This window comes from Lissotriton vulgaris, chromosome 3_1 (genome assembly GCF_964263255.1).
Source record: "Lissotriton vulgaris chromosome 3_1, aLisVul1.2, whole genome shotgun sequence".
Taxonomy (NCBI): domain Eukaryota; kingdom Metazoa; phylum Chordata; class Amphibia; order Caudata; family Salamandridae; genus Lissotriton; species Lissotriton vulgaris.
Window position 1 is genome coordinate 853,752,054 of NC_141689.1, and position 24,620 is coordinate 853,776,673.

At 42.6% G+C, this 24,620-nt stretch overlaps 1 protein-coding gene across 1 annotated transcript in view; it reads right to left on the reverse strand.

Annotated features, from left to right (window-relative positions):
• The window catches only part of LRRC2 (leucine rich repeat containing 2), a 1,061,896-nt gene that overhangs the window by 314,489 nt on the left and 722,787 nt on the right, over window positions 1-24,620 (reverse strand). The window contains exon 5 of the mRNA XM_086961157.1: window positions 10,311-10,447. Within this exon, the coding sequence (XP_086817283.1) occupies window positions 10,311-10,447 (137 nt within the window). The remainder of the gene's footprint in view (window positions 1-10,310; window positions 10,448-24,620) is intronic.

The following is a 24,620-nucleotide window of genomic DNA, read 5'->3' on the forward strand; positions in this document are numbered from 1 at the left end:
CATCCCGATGGCTGGAAACCGATCGGTAAGGGCCGAAAATCGGTATTTTCGGCCGTTACCGATCGGTATTGGGCCTCCTACATCGGGCCCTTGGTCTTAGTATTGAGAAGAGTCTTGTGATCAATTTTATAAATGTTGCATACTGGTGCCCACATCTAAAATACATAAAATGTCATCAAGAATCTGGAGAGTTGCAATATCTGCCTCTTTGTGAGACTGGTAACAGATTGCAATGTGTTACTATTCAATTTGTGGTAAGGAAGATGCAATAGATGTTTTGTAAATCTTTTGGGATCAGGTTTGGAAATTGTAGCAAAGGTGTGATCTGACCAGATCGAAGAGAGGAAGGGAATGTGCACAGTCTTCAAGTGAAGTGAAAAATATGAGGATACTGGAGAGACTATATCTTTAGCATATGTTTTTTTCAGGTTTGCTGGGATTGGGTCGTCAACATAAGAGGAAGTCTTTGTGGAGGCTATGATTTGAGACATAATTCAGTGTCTAATTGTTAGAAAGATGCCTATTATAAGTGTATTTGTTATTTTAGGAGGAAATACTGATTACAAGTCATTTAATTTCTTACAAACGTTTAGGATCTTCTCAAAGACGAAGCTGGCAATGTTGGTTGTGACTGTGGTTGAGCTCTAAATTTGTAATGTTTGAGTCGACATAGTGTTCAGTGGATTGAAAGATAATTTATAGTATTTGATGTAATTAACGTTAGTGAGTAGAACTAGATCCCTGCTAGTTTGTTTTTGTTCTTTCAGAGCTGAGGGTTCTCCAGGAGTTTGGGCTTGTCTCTATGTTTTTTGATAGACCTGACAGCATTAGGGTGGTCTGCTCTCTAACTTTTTTGCCCACCCCCTCCCCTTTTCTGGTCTTGTTCTCATTTTTGTTGGCTTTAGGACTCTCTGGACTTTACCACTGCTAACCATTGCTACAGTGCTTCTGTTCTCTCCCTTAAAACATGGTAAATCTGCTTCCCAATTAGCATATTTAATTTACTTATAAGTCCTTAGTAAAGTGCACTACACATGCCCAAGCCCTGTAAATTCCATGCCCCTAGTGGGTCTGCAGCACTTATTGTGCCACCCACTTAAGTCGCTCTCTAACCATACCTCAAGCTACCGATGCGGAGTCTGTGCGTGCAGTTTACACTGTCATTTCACTCACCTGCAAAATAAACCTTTAGTAAGGCTCAAACCTTCCCTTTTCAAACATATAAGTCACTCCTAAGACAGTCTCTTGACAACCTAGAGGGCAGGGTCTAATGCATGTAAAAGGTAGGGCATGTATGTTTAAGTTTTACATGTCCTGGTAGTGAAAAACACTCAAATTCATTTTTATAATGCAGGACCTATCTTTTCCATAGGATAATATTTGGAATACCTTATTTATTTATTTATTTATTATTATTTATTTTAGGTTTTTCTAGAGCGCGTAGTCACCCAATGGGTATCCCAGCGCTGAACCTCGTGCTCCCAAGGGATGAAGGACCTTATTACCTTTTAAAAGTGTAATTCCCCATTGTAGAGAGATTGACTTTTCAAGGTTGGTGACTCTGGAATCACAATTTAATATCCAACTTATGGTGAACTCTGACTTTAAATGGCAGTTCTGAAAATGCCCCTTTTAGAAAGTTGGCATTTTCTTACTTTAGCCATTTGGTGCCTGCTGCCTGTCTCTGATACATGTTTGGGGAGGGTGACAGGTGGGTTTTGTGTATTTCTCTAACACTGCCACACACAATGGGAGCTTAGGTATGACATGATGGGCCGCCTTGGCAGGATGGGAGGGAGAAGCTGGACCCAGCCCAAACCTGAAAAGCGGTGTCCTTTCTCCACACAAAGGGCTAAATACCCCCGTGTAGGGAGTCTGGAGCCCAGGCAGGAAGGTAAGACGTTTGTACACTTCAAAGACATCACTTTGAAGTGTGCCCCACTTTGCAAACACAACTGGGTAAGAATACTGGACCTCTGACACCACCACTTCAGTATACTTCTGGACCTGTGAAGATTCTGCCAGGAAGAAGGACTGCTGTGCAGCTGAAGGACTGCCACTCTGCCGGACTGCTGCTTTGTTGGACTCCAGTCTTGCTGTGCTGCCCTGCTACATGCTGTTTCGTTGCCTGGGTAGAAAGGACTGGGCTTGCATCACTTGAACCCAGATTGAATTCAAAGGCTAGCTGCCTGGCCTCCTTATCTGAAGTCTCAGGGATATGAAAGATTTCAAACCTACCGGCTTCTGTACCTGGACTCTGCCATCTGTGAGTCCTCCCTGCCAAGTTGTGCCATCCCAGTGCTGGCCCTCTGTAAGTTTGCCTAAGGTGCTTGCTTCACCGAAACCCATGCACCCTCTGTCAAAACAGTGCGTGAGCACTATTGCATAGAAGAGAACTGGTACACATTTCCTGTTGCATGGATCATAACGGGCGCATTGCTCCTGTTGCGTGGATCGAAACCAGTGCATCACCTTCTGTACCATCACTGTACAAAATCTCTGCATCTCTGTCAGCGGCATCCTTGACAATGACACCAAATCTTCATATCACATCTCTGCGCTCATCAAAGCCGATGCATTGTCTGTGCTGTGCAGATCCGAACCGGTGCATCGCCCCCTGTTGCCTGGATCAACACCGATGCATCACTTATGCCGCACCCAGCGTCATCGCCGTAGCCAGGATCATTGGATCTCTGTATCTGGCCAGCCCTCCACCACAGTCAGCTGAACCTTTGACATCTTCCCAGTCCTGTGTGACCAGATATAGCAAGTAAGAGCTTACTGCTTCTATGCACTGTTTTACTGTTTATTCTTTAAAATTCATATTTCAAGTTCTACTTGTTGGACTTTTGTTGTATTGGTCTTGTTGTATTCATTAAATTAAGTTCTATTTTTCTTACTGGCGTGGAATCGTTCTGTGTGGTGTTTTCACTGTTTTACTGTATAAAGTGTTGCACAAATACTTTACACGTTGCCTCTAAGTTAAGCCTGACGGCTCTCTGCGAAGGTAAAAGAGGGTGAGTACAGGTTAATTCATGGTTTGCCTGCTTCTTAGCCTCACTAGGATTGTGGTTGCTGCTTTACAAGGGCTCATACTGCAGTCTACCTACAACCTAATTTTTAACATTTTTCAACAATCCAACTTGCCTTGAACAAGTGTTGATTATGCTGGTATATAAGGGGCAAGTGGTTTCTTCTAGACAGATTTTTTTTTGGGGGGGGGCGGTTTAATTAATTTAATTTATTTATTTACTGTAGGAAATTGGGGGTTTGATTGAGGGGGTGAAAATAATGTCTTGGAGGATGAACCACTAAATGTCACTAAATTAACCTGTGCTCAACCCTCTGGTAAATTGGCACAAAAGCAGTGAGTCATCTGATCGTGATAGACAAGAGGAAAGTCACAAGTTTAAGCCAACCACGGTGGAGTGCAGGCCAGATACAGGGACTAGGTATTCCAGCTGAAAAACTTACCTTCTCAAACTCCAGGGCGAAGTGTCCAGTTTGAGGTGGAGGCAGCCATCAGAAGTGAGGAGATTGTCATGGATGGTTGTTGCTGTAGTGTGAAGAGTAGGCCGGGCATCTTGGATGGGCATCACTGTAGTGCAAAGATCCTGTTGGGCATCACAGACGCTCACTGCTGCATTGGCGTTCACTACGGACTGCAATCGCTGTAGCATAAAGAGTTGGGTTCCTCCGGGCATTTGCATTGACGATCATCGTAGGAGGCAAGATCTCTGCATGAATGGGCCCTGTCACGGTCGTGAAGAGCCCAAAACTTCAGAATTTATCCCTTTTTCACAGGGGTCACTTAACTGATGCCAGCCATGGGTCCAGGACTTAGGGAAGCACCTCTTGCAAATCAGGAACTCACTATAGCAGAGGCCAGCAGAATTCAGGAAAGTCCAGGTGCAGGTCTATGCAGGTCCAGTGCAGCAGCTTAGCTGGGCAGTTGCAGGGTGGCCTCTGGAGCTTGTTGTGCCCCCCAACTCAGGACAGGAGGCGAGCCACCTGAACCCTGGCATCACTCTGGTAGTCCTGGGATCAACAGCAAGGCAGGCCTCAAGCAGCAAGGCAGTCCTAGGTGGGTAAAAGGTAAGCTTCAAGCACCAGGGCAGTCCTTTGGTCACAGCAGGGCAGTCCTCTGAGGTAAAAAGCAGACATCAATCAGCAGGGCTGTCCTCTCCAGCAGCAGAAGCTCCCTGGTGCAGTAGCAGCAGCATCCCTTGGATGTGAAGCAGTCCTTGGCCAACAAACAGGTAATCAGGGCAGACTTCACAGCAGGGCAGTCATTCTTCCTGGCAGAGTTCACATGTCCAGAAGTGATTTGAAGTGTTGAGTCTGAGCTTCCAATATTTATATCTGGTACCAGTCTTTGAAGCTGGAGAAACTTTTGGACTTCCCCACATCTGGTTCTGGAAATCCCTTCTGCTGCTCCCCAGCTCCAAGGGGTCTAGGAAGACAATGGACTGCTGTCAAGTTCTTTGTAAGTGTGCTGCCACAGCGCCTTTGAAATGTAAGTCGGGCAGGGCACAGCTCCGCCCTCGTTTCCTGACAACACCTAGTCCCCCTTTGTCTCACTGTCTGGGAGGAATACACAAAGGCGAGCTGCCAACTACATCTAGCCTTGTGACCCAGGACACAGGCTGCCGGCATCAAATGGTGAGGACATGGAAATGCCAAATTTGGAAAAGTGGTAGTTTCAGAAATGTGACTTAAATTCCAACTTCACAATTAAAGAGAGGTTTCAATTACAATTTGTTTAAGTGTAAACATGACATGTATACCAGCTCCCAACGCCATAGTTATCAATTATTAAATCTAATAAGGTAAAGCAGTGTTATCTAATGGGAGAGTTTTTCACTACCAGGACATGTAAAACCTTAGAGTACATGTCCAACGTTTTAAATACACTGCACTCTACCCTATCGGCTGTTTAGGGCCTACCCTAGAGATTACATATATATTAAAAGGAAGGGTTAGTATTGGCAAAAGGTTCCTTTTGCCAAGCGAAATATGCAGTTTTAAAACTGCACCCAGGCTGCAATGGCAGACCTGAGACATGATTTACAGAACTACTTAAGTCAGTGTCATAATAAGTGCTGCAGGCCCACTAGTAGCTTTTAATTTACATTGGTCTGGATGCGTGTTGTACCACTTTACTAGTGAACTATGAGTAAGTTAACTGTTCCAATTGGCTCTTAGCCAATTTTGCTCTGTTTAAAGGAGAGAGCACAGGTGCTTTAGCACTATTTAACAGTGGTTAAGTGGGCAGAGTCATAAAAACCAACAAAGATGAGTTCAGAAAACGGAAGGGGTAACCCTGCAGATAGGTTCAAGTCCAAAATGTACGTTTAGGGTGGCATACTTATAACAAATATTCTGGCATGGTTATAACAAATATTCAGGTCGTCATAAAAATGAGACATATTCGAAATTGGTACTACAGCTTTCAGTCCTTGAAATATTTCAATACTTGAATTATGTTTTAGTCTTTTCAGGATTTAATTGGTTTAGATTGGCCTTTATTATGAATTCCTAATAAGTAGAATAGAACTGTACTGCTTTGAGATTTGACAATTAGCGTTTGAAGGAAATACCGGCATGGATTAGTTTTGTGTGGCTTATTGCATCTCTTTTTTTTTACCCCTCATTGTCATGGAGATGAATTGAGAAAAGTAGAGGGGGTGCGAAAACAATAGAATTATTTTCCTTTAGAATGCATTTTTTTCATGATCCAAGGAATAGCAATAATGAAGGGGAGATGGTGGTAAACCTGTTAAAAATTAATAAAAATTAGAGGACTGTGTTGTTGTCTTGATGTTTTAGTTGAGAGTGCTCAATACGGTCATTGCGCAAGAACTTTCACACCTCTTCAAATTCATAAACGAGTACACTATTAGTTGTTGTTTTTTTTTTTTTAAATGATGAGGTTTGTATTCCAATGCAGCTTTGAGTATGTAACAGATTTGTCCTGGAAGAGCATTTATAAACCTTGTGGGCATGGCCAAACTTTGATGACATCAGAAAAGCGCCATACAATCAGTGGCGGCTCCTCCGCTTTGGCAGAGGAGTGTCACCCCACCGCTTTCAAGCCATGCAAGAAAAGGAAACATACCATGATCATAACTTTCAGTAACTGAAAATTATTATCATGTTATGTTCCTTTGCGGGAGGGAGGGTGGGCAGGGCTGCTCGGCTCACAGTTCGGGCTGGACTGTTCCCATGAGGCACAGGGTCAGGCTGATTTGCATATGGCCATGTCTGAACTTGGGTGGCGGAGTGAGCTAAAGAATGATGACGGATTAAACCCAGATCACTTGACTAGGGGTGAGTGCTTGCAATGTTCAACACTCCGTCCATCATCCCCTTATGTTTTGCTTTGTTTGCCCTAAGTTGGCAGGGTATGCCCAGACATGGGTCTCTTGCTCACTTTGTCATTGGATTCAAGCTAGACTGGCTGATGATGGCTGATTAGCCAGAAACCGGTCCCAGGATGCTTGTTTCCAGTTCAGGGAAGACATGGTTTGGCAGTTCGGGCAGGACTGTTCCCGTGAGGCACAGGGTCAGACTCATTTGCAGTTGGCCATGTCTGAACTGGGGTGGCGGAGTGAGCTAAAAAATGATGATGGATTAAACCCAGATCAGGTGAATGGGGATGAGTGCTTGAAATATTCAACACTCCGTCCATCATCCCCTTGGTTTTGCTTTGTTCGCCTGAAGTTGGCAGGGTATGCCCAGATGTGGGTCCTTGCTCCCTTTGCCACTGGATTCAAGTTAGCCTGGCTGATGATGGCTGATTATCCAGAAACCAGTCCCAGGATGCTTGTTTCCGGTCCAGGGAAGACATGGCTAGGCAGTTAGGGCTGGACTGTTCCCATAAGGCACAGGGTCAGACTGATTTGCATATGGCCATGTCTGAACTCGGGTGGCGGAGTGAGCTAAAAAATGATGATGAATTAAACCCATATCAGTTGACTGGGGGTGAGTGCTTGCAATGTTCAACACTCCGTCCATCATCCCCCATGGTTTTGCTTTGTTCGCCCTAAGTTGGCAGGGTATGCCCAGACGTGGGTCCCTTGCTCACTTTGCCACTGGATTCAAGCTAGCCTGGCTGATGACGGCTGATTATCCAGAAACCGGTCCGAGGATGCTTTTTTCTGGTCCAGGGAAGACAAGGCTTGGCAATTCAGGCTGGACTGTTCCCATGAGGCACAGGGTCAGACTGATTTGCATATGACTATGTCTAAACTGGGGTGGCGGAGTGAGCTAAAGAATGATGATGGATTAAACCCAGATCAGTTGACTGGGGGTGAGTGCTTGCAATGTTCAACACTCCGTCCATCATACCCTTTGGTTTTGCTTTGTTCGCTCTAAGTTGGCAGGGTATGCTCAGACGTGGGTCCCTTGCTCACTTTGCCACTAGATTCAAGCTAGCCTGACTGATGACAGCTGATTAGCCAGAAACTGGTCCCAGGATGCTTGTTTCCGGTCCAGGGAAGACATGGCTTGGCAGTTTGGGCTGGACTGTTCCCATTAGGCACAGCGTCAGACTGATTTGCATATGGCCATGTCTGAACTGGGGTGGCGAGTGAACTAAAGAATGATGATGGATTAAACCCAGATCAGTTGACGGTGGGTGAGTGCTTGCAATGTTTAACACTCCGTCCATCATCCCCTTTGCTTTTGCTTTGTTCACCCTAAGTTGGCGGGGTATGCTCAGACGTGGGTCCTTTGCTCACTTTGCCATGGGATTCAAGCTAGCCTGGCTGATGATGGCTGATTAGCCAGAAACCAGTCCCAGGATGCTTGTTACTGGTCCAGGGAAGACATAACTTGGCAGTTTGGGCTGGACTGTTCCCATGAGGCACAGGGTCAGACTGATTTGCATATGGCAATGTCTGAACTGGGGTGGCGGAGTGAGCTAAATAATGATGATGGATTAATCCCAGATCAGTTGACTGGGGGTGAGTGCTTGCAATGTTCAACATTCCGTCCACCATCCCCTTGGTTCTGCTCATGGAGTAGGGCAGGAGTGGCGTGGTTTAACCACTCAAGTATGCAATGACTGTTTGGTCGGCCCTCTCGAGCTGCCCATAGCAGTCATGCACACTTCTCTGTTCTCCATGCAGGCTACATTACAGCCTGCATGGAAAACATGCCCACCCTTAAAGCCCCTGACTGTGCGCCGTGCCATGGTGCTCAGACCAATCACAAGCTGCATGGCAGCGCTGTGATTGGCTTAGTGGAGGGAGCCTTGCTGCCTTCTTCCTGTTCTTGGAAGCAGACTAAGGAGGGCAGGAGCACAAAAGATGTTGGACCCGGCCTCGAGATACATTTTTTAAAATGTCTAAACCCCGCTCCCCCTGGGTGACACCCCCGCAGCCCCCGCACCCAACCCCCCACCCGTGACCAATGATGGCCACCCCTGCGTACGATGCTTGAGGTTCCTAACATCACCCAGAAGATCAAAGTCCACAGCACTACTCGGCGTATTGTGCTGCATTCCTACCAATTCAGAAAGTAAGCCGGGTTTACCTGGATACATTTCTCAGGTCCCAGAACACTGATGATAAGAAAAGACTGTCAAGTTTCGATAGTGAATCTTTGTTCTGATGTTCAGCTGACTATATTGATGAGGGTGGTGACTCAGATAGGGTGAGGTAGATGTTTTCTTCTCATGCACACATATGATCGGCTGCAATAGACAGGGTTAGCCAACTTTATATCAATAAAACAAGAATCTACCAATGTGATGTAATTTAAGTGTTAGTTAATTGTTATTTAATTGCCTATTGAAGACGTTTTGGCTTCTTAGAGCTTGAGAGAAATGGAAGGAGTGTTGTGAACTTAATAGTACCTTGGTCAGACCAATTATTGCCTCCGAAAGTATCACTGCAGCTAAAAGAAGATACAACGTATTTCCTTATTTCTAGGTTGGAAATGATTACTTATGTAGATAAATCGTCCATCTAGTTGCTTTTCTGCAGTCCTACGTTTCATCTCTGATTGTAAATACCCATCATGTTGATTCATTTGATAAAAGTCAGCCTGATATATATGAGGTCAAATTGGATGTACTCATCTAATTAAAACTTAGGCGTGTATAAAAACTGATAATTGGCCCATCATCCCAAAACACATCCATCAGCCAGTTAGAAAAACATGTCTTAATGTATGGCATATCTCTTAGTTACATTCCTTTCCTACTTGTGTGGAAGCCAGGATTACCTTCCATACGGAGTTGTTTTGTGTTTTTGCTACATGTAATCATTGACCTTAATATTGTTCTCTCTTTAGTAATAGGAATACATGATGAAAAACAAAATAACGACTGAAAGGCCATCAAACCTCAAAGTCACCTTAAATGTCCACTTAATCGATATAAATATGCATTTGAAGTTAACCAGAGTGCGGTGTCATCAATGATGTGCAGCAATGATTTAAAGCCTTGCAGTTTCTTAAAATGCTTTAAATCATAATGCCTTATTTTGTTTTGAACGTATGGGGACCTGGTTACAAAGAAAGTCAGAAGTTGACTGAAGCCTAACGTTGAGGTACATTTGTGACTTTTTTGGAATTATAAAATAATTCAAGGAGTACCCGTTGGAGCCGGTTATTGATGCTGATTTCTTGTAGTACACTAATGTAAATACTTTTGTGTACATATATACATTTCCCATGCGGAAATGTTACTCTCTTGGTCATATGGTCCTTTTATTTTTTCATTTATACACAGGCAAAATATATTTGTGGAGGAACAATATCAGGAATGTTCTTTCACCTGTCTGAAAACTGGTTTACTCTTGTCCTTGACAGGACTAAGGGCCGGATTTCGATGCTGGTCAGACTCTCGTCCGACTGTCACTGTGGTGGAAGCAGGACCGCCGGACTAGAAATTGGCAGTCTCACTGCCCGGATTACAATGCAACAATAATATGTATGTTTTCTATTGCGGTGTGTGCTGCGGGCTGCAGTATATGCCCCAATAAAAAATAAACACACTAAAAACATCCCTGCAGTATGTGGGAGGCACCATGCGCGGTCTGCCACATCGCGCAGGGATGTTGAGGGGGCAGGGGGAAAGTGGATACAAGTTTCGTGTGTTTTACAAATGTATTGCTCCGAAAATGTATGCCTCTGAAATATCTCAGAGTTGCAGTGGTTATTGGTGATATTAGACGCTGGACTCGTACTCAAGTCCTAAAATGCATGACTTGAGCATTTTAAACATAACGCTATCAAAACAAACATTGATGTAAAAGGGCAAATAATATGTGCAAAATGGTGAGATCACCATATATTCTTACTTCGAAGGGAAGCTCCATCAGCTCATGATTTCCAGACAAATCCATTTTTTCTAGATTCTCACAGTTTCCCAATTCTGGGGGTATGCTCACCAGTTTGTTAAAGCTCACGTTAAGCTCTTTTAAGTTCAGCAAACATCCTGTAATAAAAAAAAGTAAAAACATAAATAAAGTAACTAAAACTACAACACATTTTAATACAATCAAGGATTCGTTAGTACTCTTTAGTGGTCAGGACACATAGCCTATATATCTCTCAAGACTCATATAACACACCTTATCCATTTGTATACCTGCATCACCCGCTAGTCTGTTTCTAAGATCTGGGCCTTAATAGCACACCACTCGATGGAAATACGGTTCTTGTAACTTATAATGCCATAATAATGGCCAACAATTTACAAAAGAAAATTACAGTTATCGTTCTGCTCCTCTCAGTCCAGGATATCACCCCAGTCCAGTGCTACTTTCCGAAAACAATTTGTGCACGATTGCTATCGATAACATATCTTATAGTTCAAAGCTAACCAAAAAGAAACCTTGGCACACAAACGGTATGGATACTCCCACTACAGCATACCGCGAAGGAGTGTGCCTTGTAGTGTAGTTCCTATTTTCCCAATAGGCCCTGCGCATTGGAATAACATAAACAGTAGTATCGACGTAGAAGTGCGGATCTTCCAGGCCTCCACTGACTATGCTAAACTTAATTGGGTTTGTTACCAACTAGCTCAGAGGTCACTGGAAACTTTCTTGACTGAATAGGAAGTGATAAGCTTCCCTGGCACAGCCAAGAAGGGATTCAGTTTTCCAACAACCGTGCAACATGACAACTTTGCTCCTCAGATAAGAGTCAATCTCTAGAGTCGTGTGAACAATAGACAGCTATTTTACTCAGTCAGTGGTTGTGCAGTTTACTTTCACAATATGTAGAGAATAGAGAGACGGGCGTTCTCAATAAAGGGTAACATTTATTGAACAGTCTTTCTTCTCGTACAAGAGAACTGAATTGCCACAATTGCAAGACTTGTTATTATAAAAAGTACGTACAGTAAGATGAGTATTGCGAAATAATACTGTAAAAGCATTGATATGGTTTCTTAGCCATACAGTGGTTTAAAATGAATAAAACATATATACATTCATATATACATTAGGCTAAAATACTCAACTGGTGCTTCTAACTACGCCTACCCCAGTGTACCTGACCTAAGCCTAATACTTGGGAGGGGAGTAAGTAAGTAGCTTTAAGTTAAGTTGGTTTTGCCAAGGTTTGCTTCAAGAATTCTCTCTAAGGGTTTATTCAACACCATACCTCTGGAATAGAATGATAGAGGTCTGGTATCTCCTTCAGGGGGTCGATATCCCAGTCACCCGCAAGGGTAGCCTGGAAACGCCGGAGCTGGATTTCTCTGCAGGAGAAAAGACAGCGTCTCTCTCAGCGCGTCGAGGAGGAGGAGGAGGGGCAGCGTCCGCGGGCAGCTTGCATCTGCTGGGCTCTTGCAGGGGATGGCTGTTCAGCTCCTAAGTTCACCACACCATCGTTCGCTAGTTAGCAGCGATAGCAGTAGCGATAGCAGCTATGGTATCATCAGCATAACAGCAGCTTCGTCAGCAGCGATGGCATTGAGGCAGCTAGCGTTTGCTTAAGGCAACGTTGGTAATATTTATACCTGAAAGGTGCCTTGTTTGACGTACGTTTTTGGACATAAGACGTCAATAAAGATGTCACTAGGAAGTGATCGTCTATCAGTGCTCATTAGAGTTCTATTACTAATCAAAACATAGCAAGCGGGGTTTTCCCAGGTGGCTGAGTTTTTATCTTGTTGAAGAACTCGGAGTGTTAATCTAGGAATCTTAGATAGTAACTTCTGCTATGTCATTGCACTAATTAGCTGCAAAGGAAGTGGCAGAGAAAGTGATTCTGAAATGTGGCTCTGTTCGTGTGAGGCCAGAGACGAGTTTCTGAATATTGCATTTGATCGGTTATGCCAATATAGGGAATAAATGGATTTATAGCCGTATAGGGGCATAAGGTCACAGTATCGATCAGGGTCCTAGATTAGAACGCTACACCCACTCCACAAATTCATGTCCATCAAATTACTAAAACTAGAGCAATAAGATGCATGTGTAACATTGTCCACCCCAAAATACATATATGCATTTGAAATAGGTTTATTTGTAATACGTGAAAATGTAGGTACTGTACGTTTTTGAAGCATAGAAATCATTCAAAAATTATAGCATATGAAATCAATGAACGATTTTGCAAAAAGAATTACACATGAAAATATCTCTGAATACAAAAAGGAAGGGCGAGGTAATTTCATCACATATAAATGCATTGCAGTAAAATGTGCTAGAGGTTGGTGTAAAGTTATTATGTCTCTAGATGTATTTAAAAATAGAAGTAGAATCTTCTGTTCTTTATGAATAGTTCTACCTTAAGCAAAGAATTTATCGTGCCAAAAAAGATGAATATTAAAAAGTGTTCAATTCAAAATAATTATTGCTTGAACGGGGAAAATAGAGTTCCAACGCTTTTAGCAGTTTTTGTTGTTCAAAACTGAAGGCCGAATTCAGAGTTCATGGGAACGCTGTGTGTCGGAATGCATCTCTAAAGTTATTGTTTCTGTTCGGGTGAGAACATCATATCAGACAGGCTCTCAAAGAATTGGTCTACAAAATCAGGTGACAGTTCGACCAAATTCGATAGTGCTGTAACTTGGCAGGTGTGAGAATGATTGCTGTCATCAAAGGCTGGATCAGCAATGCTCACAGAAGGTCGTACCTGGGTGATGTTGCTTTTGTCACTTGCTCCACTGTTACCACCTAGTCGTAGCACAGGAGTCTCAACGAATGCCGTCATCAGGATTGGTAGCCGCTGGGGACAACACAATGCGTGAGCCGTTATCAAACTGAGCAAAGTATCGATATCCATTGGTACTGCTGATGGAAGTGCAAGACAGGTGTCCAACACACACTCATCTCCGCATAGCATACATTGAAGTACAGGTAAGATGCAATTTTGCCATATCGGTCTGAATGAAAGGAACCAGGTCATGTTTAGATCTCTCAGCCTGGCCAATCCAAGGACTCTAGATATTCTGTCCCGGTAGCGCATTGCTAGGATTGTTTCTTCCATTCGCATAGGAGTCATGTCTGAGCTGTGGCTTGCCATATCGAAGCAGGAGGGTCAAAAATAAAATCCCTGCTACAAGTCCCAAAAATAGGGGTATGCCGCCAAAAACAGAGTGGACAAAATTTTGGAATGATTCCCAGAATTGCTTGAAATGGTGTTAGCAGTCCCATAAAAATCGTCTTAAATATGCCTGGGATGCCTGTGGCACTAGACATGTTAAGGAGTTGGCTCAACATTTCTACGAAATGCACGGGGCAATTTGTTGATAAAAGGTCATGAACCTCCGTAGCTGTCCTTGCAACTAGGAGATCATACATCTCTTTTGATGACGTGATGAGCACTGTTGTCTGCAAAAGCACAGACTTCATTTTGCTCAATTCGTATAGAAGAGAAATGCAGACGAGGCCAGATGGGAGTCTCTATGCCTCCTGGCCCGCTCGGGAACAATGCTTGCATACAGCATTTGACCATGGAAGTTACGCTTACGAGATACGCTTTTCCTGGCAAAAGGCCACAACATCTCTGATCCGTTCTAAGAATGTAACTCCCATTCGCGAGTTGCATAAAGAAAGGCTCTATCTGCGTTGCAGGTGTGACAAGCTGGTGGCATGAAAGGTTGTTAGAATTACCTTCACAGGCTCCGTGTAAATTAATACCCTGGCACAAAAGTCTCTTAGTGAACGTTTACAGTTTTCACCACTAAGAAATACATTTTTGTCGCTGTCACTATAGCATGAATGTGTGTATGGTAATTTCCATGCTGACTTAACATATCCTTTACCCAATTGTTCATACTGGCCAGTAGGTATGTATTCAAGGCAATTTTTAAATCGGAAAGTTGTTATCGGAATAGTGATAATTCCGTGTATTATCCATTCAATGACAGGACTTTCTGACATTGTCAATGGTAATCTCTAAGTTTTTCGATGCTCAGGATTGTATAGTCTGCTCCTTTCTGTGCCAAGCTGATTTGTTTATCAGTAAGGTTAAAGATGGAAAACATTGATGTTGTGTTGATTAAACGCCAAAGCACATAGCCTGAACGAAGATTTTGCAGCGTCCAGCCTAATTGTACAATAGAACGTAATTGTGACTGGCCATGCTGTAACATTAGCAAGTCTCTGTCTATTATATCAAAGGCAGAGGATACAATATTGTCCAACGAATATATTCTGGAGGACAGAGTCATTAACCCATTGTCCACTACAGAAAGTGATTTTTCCAAATTAATACGATCAATTTCTCATATTTTTTCTGCTGTTTCAATTTGTGTGACTTTCCAAGCCTCATTGTACGCAGCATAGATGCTGGCCGCTATGAAACGCTTTTGACGCTGTTTGCGTGGTCCCATAATAAAATCGCGCAAATCAGCACCCTCTTTAAGTAAAGACAAATGTTGCTTAATTTCAGCCAGTGTGGATGATCCTAGCCATTCTAGGCAGAGTTTCCCTACACTGTATGTTGTTACTATCCTTGGATGTTGTCTCTGGGAGTATCTAGGGTCTTGTCTGGTCATTTGTAACCCCTGTGTTTTATTCAGGAATCTATCTTGACAGTTGTTTGTGTCAGTAGGCCAGATTAACCACTTTTTCCAATCAGGATGTGTTCTGTTAAAATGTAAAATTTTAGTTACATCTATCTCAATATCTGTTGTTGCATATTCAGGTATTGGCTTTGGAATAGACGGTTTGTTTAGGTCTTTGATCTTAGCTAGGCCAAGACAGGATGTTTGGTGAATTGTGTCATTTAAAAACATCATTTGTTCTGGTATCATGCAGGTTCTGAATAGTGCTTCTATGCCTTGTACCTGCCAATCTTTCGTACCCCAAATAGTTTTTGTTTCAATGTTATTTTTCCAATAATCAAATCCAAATGTCATAATTTTTTCATAAAATGCTTCTGAATATATTAATTTAGTGTTTGTCAGCATTGTTTTCAATCCTGTTTTATCTAACAGTTTGTAACAAAACGTTTCTGCATCACTGGTGTTAAACCCTGAGAAGTACTTGAATTTCTCAAAGAATGTTTTAGAACTGCTTTTAGGTGGTGTAGCACAATGTTCCTATTGATTATACTTAAAAACATTTGTAGGCTGTGCAGATTTATGCAAATAATGATCGCCATAATGTGTAAACAGAACATCTGTTCATAACTAGACGAACCTTGTAAATAATCATGTTCTGTGAATCTAGCTGACATTACTAAATCAGACATCATATCATTAATACTGTTAAAGTCCCAATCATCAGAGAATGTACTAGGTTTTACAAAGTCACTTAAGGAAACCTTCAGTTGATGAGGATACTTCAGGATCTCGACCGGACCATAGATCTCATAGTCAGTTTTTTCCCATACTACCCCACCGGGTATTGGAATGGCTGTGACATTTACTGTTGACAGTTCTCTTTTCTTCACGTGGGATGATCTGTGTGGTTTGAGGACTAAGTTGATGTTCTGACTTGCTGTGTCCATTGTACTATATTTTCCCTCAATGAATTTTCCCAAACAAAGTACCATGATGAGCCAAAGCAGGAGGAAAAATACACCTAGACCGAACCAGAACTCTAACCAAGGGGAAATAAGGTAGATTTCCTTCAGTTGATGAAAGAGTTCCGTTGCTTTTTCTTTAAAAGTCTTTTTTGTTTCTGGCATCACTTCGGAGTTACTTTGATCCTCGGAAAAGTTGTCAAAGTCGATGAAATAACCAGAGGCAGTTCTGTCAATTGTTGGGATTGTTCTTTCAATCTGTCTTTCGGTAGCACTTTCTGATGCCACATTATTGTAGACTGGTGTTTCTTGACGAACTGTTTCAATCTTTGTCTCAAGAGGCACGAGTTCCATGGCATTATTGCATGGTCCTTCTCTGTGCACTGCAGGCTGATCGAATGTGATTAGTCTTTCAGTTTGAACCTCTTGGATTGTTGCAAGTTTGGGTATTCTGTTGTTTCTTGGGAGTCCACTGGGCCTACTGTTGATTATAGGCCACATGCTTGTGGTTTTACCAGGTCGATAGATACAACTCTGTTCTCCTTTTTACCAGCAAGGGGCGGTAGTACTACTGATCTTGTTCCGGTGACTGCCAAGACAGGTACTGCTTTTCTGTAAGAAGGCCCAAATTCCTTCTTCACCGCTATTTTTTCTCTGACTAGATCCCCAATCTTTGGAATCCAGACAGGCCTTGCTGGGGCTGTTGCTTGTGGTGCCTCGTCAGTGGTAGCTGGCTGTTGTTTTAACTATATGTTGCTTAAGGATTTTCTTGTTTCATTCAAGTCCTGTAAAACAGCCAAACGATCTTTGATGTCAAAGTCTGTTTTCTTATCTTGTACCACTGATACTTGACTATCTAAGTCCTGAACCCTCATTCTAATTCCGAACAATAGTTTGTATGGGCTGAAACCTTTAAGCGAATTTCTTGGCAAGTTATTAAGACTGATTTGGACACTTATTAGATGTTTGACCCACCCAGCACCCGAACCTAATACCTTCGCTGTTATAGATCGCTTTATGTCCCAGTTTTTTCTTTCTACCACACTATTCCTTTCGGGGTGTGACGGACAAGAATACCGCAACCCAATTCCCATGCTGGCCATGGCCTCCTTATAAACTCGAGAGCTGAAAGCAGGACCCTGGTCAGAATGGAACATGGCAATTGCGTATGTGCCGATAAAAACTCGCAGATCTTTTATAACCGTTCTGGCGTCAGCCGAGCGCTGGAGGCCACATTTTTTAAGTGCGTTTAGCCTTAATGATGTACAATGGGACATGTTTCTCTTTCTTGATAGCGCGAATAGATTGCCTGATGCTTTCTATTAGGGCTTCTGACACTACACTGGCCGGTTCTTCACTGTGATTTCTGTTGCAGTCTTCACAGTTTTTTGCAAACTCATGAATGCCTTCACTCATTTCCGGCCACCAGTACTCTGATTCTAATTCTCTCAGAGAGTCCCTGATTGTTTGGTGTCTCAGACCCAACCCCATATGTGCTTCCTGTAATAGGAAGCCCCTCCGGTCCTTGTTTGGAATTACCCTATCCCCCACTCCAGGGATTGGAGCAAAAGGAACGGAGTTTGCATCGATTACGTATGCATAATTGAGTGGATAGTTCACGGGTAGTGCTGCACAGTAGCCTTTTACTGTTGTTTTTACTGCCAGCATGGTTTCCCCGTCTATGTATTTTTCTGCACACTTTTTTGTGGCTACGGAAGCCGGTTTAGTTGCTTCCGCTGTGGCTGTGTTAGCCAATGAATTCCCTGCAACGTGAACGCCATCACGTTGAAGACTCTGTGCGTGTATCACGTGAGTCTTTTGTAGTTCTTTCTGAAAAAGAGCTACCTGTTTCCAGAGCAATTTATGCTTTATTGTGGCACCTGTGTCATCTTTGTAATCGTTTTCAATCCAGCTCTGCAACTTATTGTTGTAAGAGTTGACGCAAAAATGAGAATCGCACACTATTAGTGTGGGGAATTCACGTTCTGCATTTTCAAGCGCCATCTTTAAAGATCTGATTTCAGCTCTCTGAGCCGAACAGTTTCTTACTGATTCAGTTTTTGTTACTTCCGGTCTGAATTTACCGCACAGTCAACGACCTTTAACAATCGCACAGGCTGCATCGTAGGATTTGCTCTCTACGTTGAAATGCTGTACAAATCTATCTGTATAGATTATACAGGCGTACTGTGGGAGAGGCAGAAGTTCGATTGGCAGAGAATATTCTTCTTCATATTCTAAATCATTCAGTTCTTCGAATTGCGGGGTGAAATATTATTTCACATCTTCCGCTCCTAGAGAATCTACACACTGTATCCATTTTGGATCCAGTGACACTGTAGGCAGGTTTACTGGGCTGAATAGCGCCTTGAAGGCGGATTCCGCTGTGAGGATATTAATCCTTTTACCATGTGCTAGTTCTCGTTCATTCACTAATGCAATTTGCACTGCTTTCACAGTTCTTTCTGTGTGACTGAATGTTTTTTCTGCTTGTGTGTACAAGTGAGATTTAATTGAAATTGGTACCTTTTCTCCCTCATTAGAGGTCAGGTACGTGAATCCGCATCCTCCTGGGATGACTCGTATTACAAGATTGCGTGTGTTGTCATGTGTATCTAATTTTGTTTTTGCTAACATGTCTGTTTGCAGTGATCTCAAAATTTCTGTGTGTTTTTGAGTCCAATTGATTTGTTTAAAATCAGGTTTGATTAGTTCGTAGAGAGGTTTAACCCTCTCTGCGTAATTTAGGATGTATGTTCTTCCGAAATTCAGAAAACCTAGTATGGATTGTAAATTCTTCAGCGTTTTTGGAGCTTGGAGTACAGCGCACTTATCTAAGAAGTTGTCCGCTAGGCTTTTCCCTTCACTTGATAATTCGTATCCTAAGAATAATACTTTCAGATGGGCAGTTCGAGACTTTTTAAAGTTGAATTTGTAACCCTCTGCTGCGAACCCAAGTATAATGGTGTTCACTCTTTTCAGGTGAGTATCCAAGTCGTCATCTGTGAGATAGATATCATCTACGTAAGATAATGCCTCATCATCATACATTTGTAGTAACTCTGTTACTCTAGCTGAGAATAGTCCTGGGCTGTTCTTGAACCCCTGTGGGAGCCTACAGAATTTTTTTTGAGACCCCATTACGGAGAAAGCGATCAAATACCTGCTTTCTGGTGCAATGTTTTGACAAAAGAAACCATTAGATATGTCTAATGTTGTTTTATATTTTTTCCTAACTATGTTGTTCATTAGTGCAGCACTATGCGAGTTTTGTACTGCAAAAGTTTTGCAACATGCATTAAGTTGTCTGAAGTCCAAAACTAGACGATATGATTTGTCTGGTTTGGAGACAGGAAACAAAGGATTGTTCATTTGAGAGGTGCATGTTTCAATCACCCCCTGGTACTCAAGTTGATCTAAGATCTAAGATCTCCCTGACTTGTTTTTTAGCTTCTTGCTTAATGGGATACTGCCGTTGGGCAGTTGGTTCACTTTTTAACTGGATTTTGTGAGGAGGTGAGTCCTCATCCCATCCTACATGATTTTTATATAATGCCGGTGCCAGGGCTACTGCCCATTTCCTTGCATAAGTATATTTTTTGTGAATCGGAATGTGATTCAAGAAGGCAGGCATAATCATTTCTTCGCCACGAGGGCACTCTCTGACAAACTCTGGGGGCCAATCTTTCTCAGCTAACAGAATATCATAGCCTTTTGAGAGTTTATCCCAAAATAGACCCTTTATTTTCCTAGTCTTATCACCCTCTATACGCAATGTTATTTCGTATATCTTATTGGGCTCGCTAAGTCTGGTGTCGGCAGTTTCAACCTGAATGTATTCATTCATGTCCACTGTCTCCAGATGACTCATCAAGATCTTGCGGGCTATAGTGATTTCTGCTGCACTGTCCAACATTGTCTGTGCCCACTCCCCGTTTTTCAACTGTGTCCTCAGTATTCTCGGCATGGTTGATTACTCTAATACTGGCTACCTTCTTTTTCGGAAAGTGAGATTTTTTACTCTGAGCAGGTTCCTTGTCTTTGGACTTGGCGTGCTCTCCTGGGTCTGACCGTCCTCTTCTTTCCGATTTCTGCGAAAAAGATCGAGAGTGACGTGTATCAATACTTTGATATCTATCAGGTTTTTTCAAATTATCCTTATTTCTAAGGTTGTATCTTTTCTCAGAGGGTTCCCTTTGGGGAGACTGGTGTTCTCGAGTCAGAGTTCTTTCCCTCCGTCGAGGAGACCTTCCTCTGGACTGGAAAACTTTTTCCTTGGGAGTGGATTGTTTATTTCCATCCCAGCTCTTTTTAGGAGTGTTTGAATTATTTTTAATAAATAATTTTTCAGGATTTTCGAGCAGTTGGGGCTTTACTGGTTTTCCACCCAAGCTGTCTCTACCTAATTCTTCATAGCATTTTTCTATGATTCTGGCAAGCTCAATTGGCTGATCTGTTATATCTGTTTCCTTCAACTTCTGGCGGATCGCCACAGATGCTGCTTCTCCCTTTATATTGGCTAATAATATAGCCGAGACCTGCTTGAAGTCTTTCAGTAATTTCATACCAAGAGTTAAAGCAGGTTCTGGACCGTATTCATTTTGAATCTGTCTTAGTACATCTGGTATTACCGTCATAGACGGAACACCATGTGTTTTTGTGTAAATGGAAGCAAAGACTGTACCCCAAGTGTCACAGTCCTCTACGTGTGGTGCGATTCCCACAGGAAGGCAGATGGTCAAGATTCTGTGTTTCTCGATAGGGGTAGTATCCGGAAATACTGCCTCTATTTGAGTGATTTTCTACGCTAACCAGAAAGGAATTTGTTCCCGTTTTATGGGTGTTTTACCAAGACATGACTGTATGTTCTGTGGTGTAATTTTATTAGTGTTCCCCTGATGAGGGGGCAGCTGTGGTACATTAACAGCTGGTTGGACTGTTGCAGTCCACATTACATATTGGACTAATTGCCTATGTATTTTTATAAGTGTTTTTAGCTGTACTAACAGCTCTTCTTTTGACATTTTTTCAATGTCCGGATGGGGTGTGTAGCTGGCTAGAACCAGCCACGTTGCTCCTGGTCTACCTAGTGGACCGAGCCTGGTAATATGATCATTATGTTTTAGGGCGCCTTTAAACCAAAGTAAATGTTCTTGGTATTTTAGTGGGATTTCAGTCTCCTCGAAAGGAGCGTACTCTTCCGGTGGTTCCTCTATTTTGTAATAGTGAAACTCTTTTGTTCTAGCGTTCGCCGCTGGAAAGTTTATCCATGAATAGAATACCTCTGTCTGCCGATATTCGTGTGCCTCTATCACGAAAATTACTGTACCACCTTGTGGTGTCAGTCCGTTTTCTATAAGTTTTAAAGTTATAGACTTTCTTAAATGTACCGGGATGATAATTGCATCCGGGTCAGTCTGTAGGAGACTCGTGTCTTCCTCTATTAGTAGGGTTGCCAGTCTCGCTGCTTCCCTTTCTTCTTCACTGTCTGACATTTTATAAATGCAGGTTTTGCAGAGTAGGTCTCCAAGGAGACAAAGATTAGGTGCACAATATTTTGGAACACTGTATCCTTCAACGTTGAATAAACCAGAGCTTTACATAGGAATCTCTTCCTACTGAGTTCGGGCGGATTTTAACCTTTCACCCACTCCAGACGTCCATTGGAGTATTTACGGGAGAAAGGGGTCTGTGTGAAATATGCACGACTGAGTTACTCTAACGTCTTGAGTTAGTTTATCGCCTTACCAAACGTTTGGGCGCCATGTAGTGTAGTTCCTATTTTCCCAATAGGCCCTGCGCATTGGAATAACATAAACAGTAGTATCGACGTAGAAGTGCGGATCTTCCAGGCCTCCACTGACTATGCTAAACTTAATTGGGTTTGTTACCAACTAGCTCAGAGGTCACTGGAAACTTTCTTGACTGAATAGGAAGTGATCAGCTTCCCTGGCACAGCCAAGAAGGGATTCAGTTTTCCAACAACCGTGCAACATGACAACTTTGCTCCTCAGATAAGAGTCAATCTCTAGAGTCGTGTGAACAATAGACAGTTATTTTACTCAGTCAGTGGTTGTGCAGTTTACTTTCACAATATGTAGAGAATAGAGAGACGGGCGTTTTCAATAAAGGGTAACATTTATTGAACAGTCTTTCTTCTCGTACAAGAGAAATGAATTGCCACAATTGCAAGACTTGTTATTATAAAAAGTACGTACAGTAAGATGAGTATTGCGAAATAATACTGTAAAAGCATTGATATGGTTTCTTAGCCATAGAATGGTTTAAAATGAATAAAACATATATACATTCATATATACATTAGGCTAAAATACTCAACTGGTGCTTCTAACTACGCCTACCCCAGTGTACCTGACCTAAGCCTAATACTTGGGAGGGGAGTAAGTAAGTAGCTTTAAGTTATGTTGGTTTTGCCAAGGTTTGCTTCAAGAATTCTCTCTAAGGGTTTAGTCAACACCATACCTCTGGAATAGAATGATGGAGGTCTGGTATCTCCTTCAGGGGGTCGATATCCCAGTCACCCGCAAGGGTAGCCTGGAAACGCCGGAGCTGGATTTCTCTGTAGGAGAAAAGACAGCGTCTCTCTCAGCGCGTCGAGGAGGAGGAGGAGGGGCAGCGTCCGCCGGCAGCTTGCATCTGCTGGGCTCTTGCAGGGGACGGCTGTTCAGTTCCTAAGTTCACCACATCATCGTTCGCTAGTTAGCAGCGATAGCAGTAGCAATAGCAGCTATCGTATCATCAGCATAACAGCAGCTTCGTCAGCAGCGATGGCATTGAGGCAGCTAGCGTTTGCTTAAGGCAACGTTGGTAATATTTATACCTGAAAGGTGCCTTGTTTGACGTAAGTTTTTGGACATAAGACGTCAATAAAGATGTCACTAGGAAGTGATCGTCTATCAGTGCTCATTAGAGTTCTATTACTAATCAAAACATAGCAAGCGGGGTTTTCCCAGGTCGCTGAGTTTTTATCTTGTTGAAGAACTCGGAGTGTTAATCTAGGAATCTTAGATAGTAACTTCTGCTATGTCATTGCACTAATTGGCTGCAAAGGAAGTGGCAGAGAAAGCGATTCTGAAATGTGGCTCTGTTCGTGTGAGGCCAGAGACGAGTTTCTGAATATTGCATTTGATCGGTTATGCCAATATAGGGAATAAATGGATTTATAGCCGTATAGGGGCATAAGGTCACAGTATCGAGCAGAGTCCTAGATTAGAACGCTACAGCCTGTGAGTTAGTGCTGATAGTTTAACCTGACCTGTGAATGGCCTCGCCCACAACCTGGGAGAAGCATTTGATATATAAATAATTGCACTTATTTGATTGCACCAGTAGTGCAAGCCATTTTTATTTTCATTGTTCACCCATCCCCTACAAAGCAGGAGATAGTCGAGAAGAAAGCATTGTATAGATAAAACACACTGTGATATAAAAAATGAAGCACATACTCTGTCTTGAGAAATACTCTTCCTAGAGAGATCCAATGAATGTAACCGGCCATTTCCATGTTCAAGGAATGACTGTTTACTTCCCTTGCTTGTTTGCCTTCGATTCCTAGCCTTCTGTGTATCATCTTGGATCAAGCCAATAATCCTTCTTGTAAAGTCCTTATCACCTAGGTCGTTTTAATACATGGTAACCCTCTGACTTAGATGTAGTGCAGTTTGAGTTAGCAATGCAGGAACCCTTTTGGCTTCTTAATGGAATTTTGAGCTTGCGGTGACACGCTGATGAATAAAGGCATATTACACTAAGCTCTATGTGTGGCACAGTCATTAGTGAGTACCCAGGCTGGGGAGGAAGCTACAGCTGGTGATGAGGGTGGGATTGGCTGAAAATGAGAGTGGAGTTCCCACTGATACTGTCTGCTGTCCACTAGGACCTGCTTCATTCATACCATCTCTAAGGCCATGTGCGGTGCCGGCCTCTGGGTCATCTTGGACAGTCTGTGGAACTGTGACTTCCCTCTTGGTCTCCATGGGAGCCCTTCACTTTTATGGAGACCATTGGAGTTCTGAGCAATCACCTGGCAGCTTTGGTGGTACGCCACTACGGGTATGAACACCTCCATAAGCACAACTGAGGTACTTCTTCTGGGGTCACTTTCCTTAACGCTGCAATATGGTGACTCTCTTTACTTGGTTCTGGTAAGCAGGTGATAATTTCCGGTATCTGAATCACTGTGTCTTTAGGTGTCTCTTAATACTGTCGGGCATCTGGTTGACAGCGTTATGTTACATTTTGCTGTTCCTTTCAAAACCTGGTTTTATCCACCTTGAACATTATCACTCCATATGATGAATACCTTTAGATTGTGTAGTAGCGTGGTACTTCTCTTTACGCCACACAGTGTTTGAGGGCATTTTTCTCATTCATCACAGGTGACTTTTCACCCCATTTGAGGCGTCACAAGATCGTTTAATTTTTTTGTGTTTTATTAGTTTGCACTCGTTCACGAGCCACAATCGTTTTTCAACATCACTTCGTTTTGCACTTTCCTGAGCATCATCACCAGCATGATTAGATTCATATGTTATTTTGCTTTGAATACTATGTTATTGATAGCAATGGTCCTGTATTATTTCATTTTACAGACCCCTGATGAAGGGTCAGTCCAACTGACCCGAAAGGCATTGGGTATTGGAATGTTGAAATTAAATGGA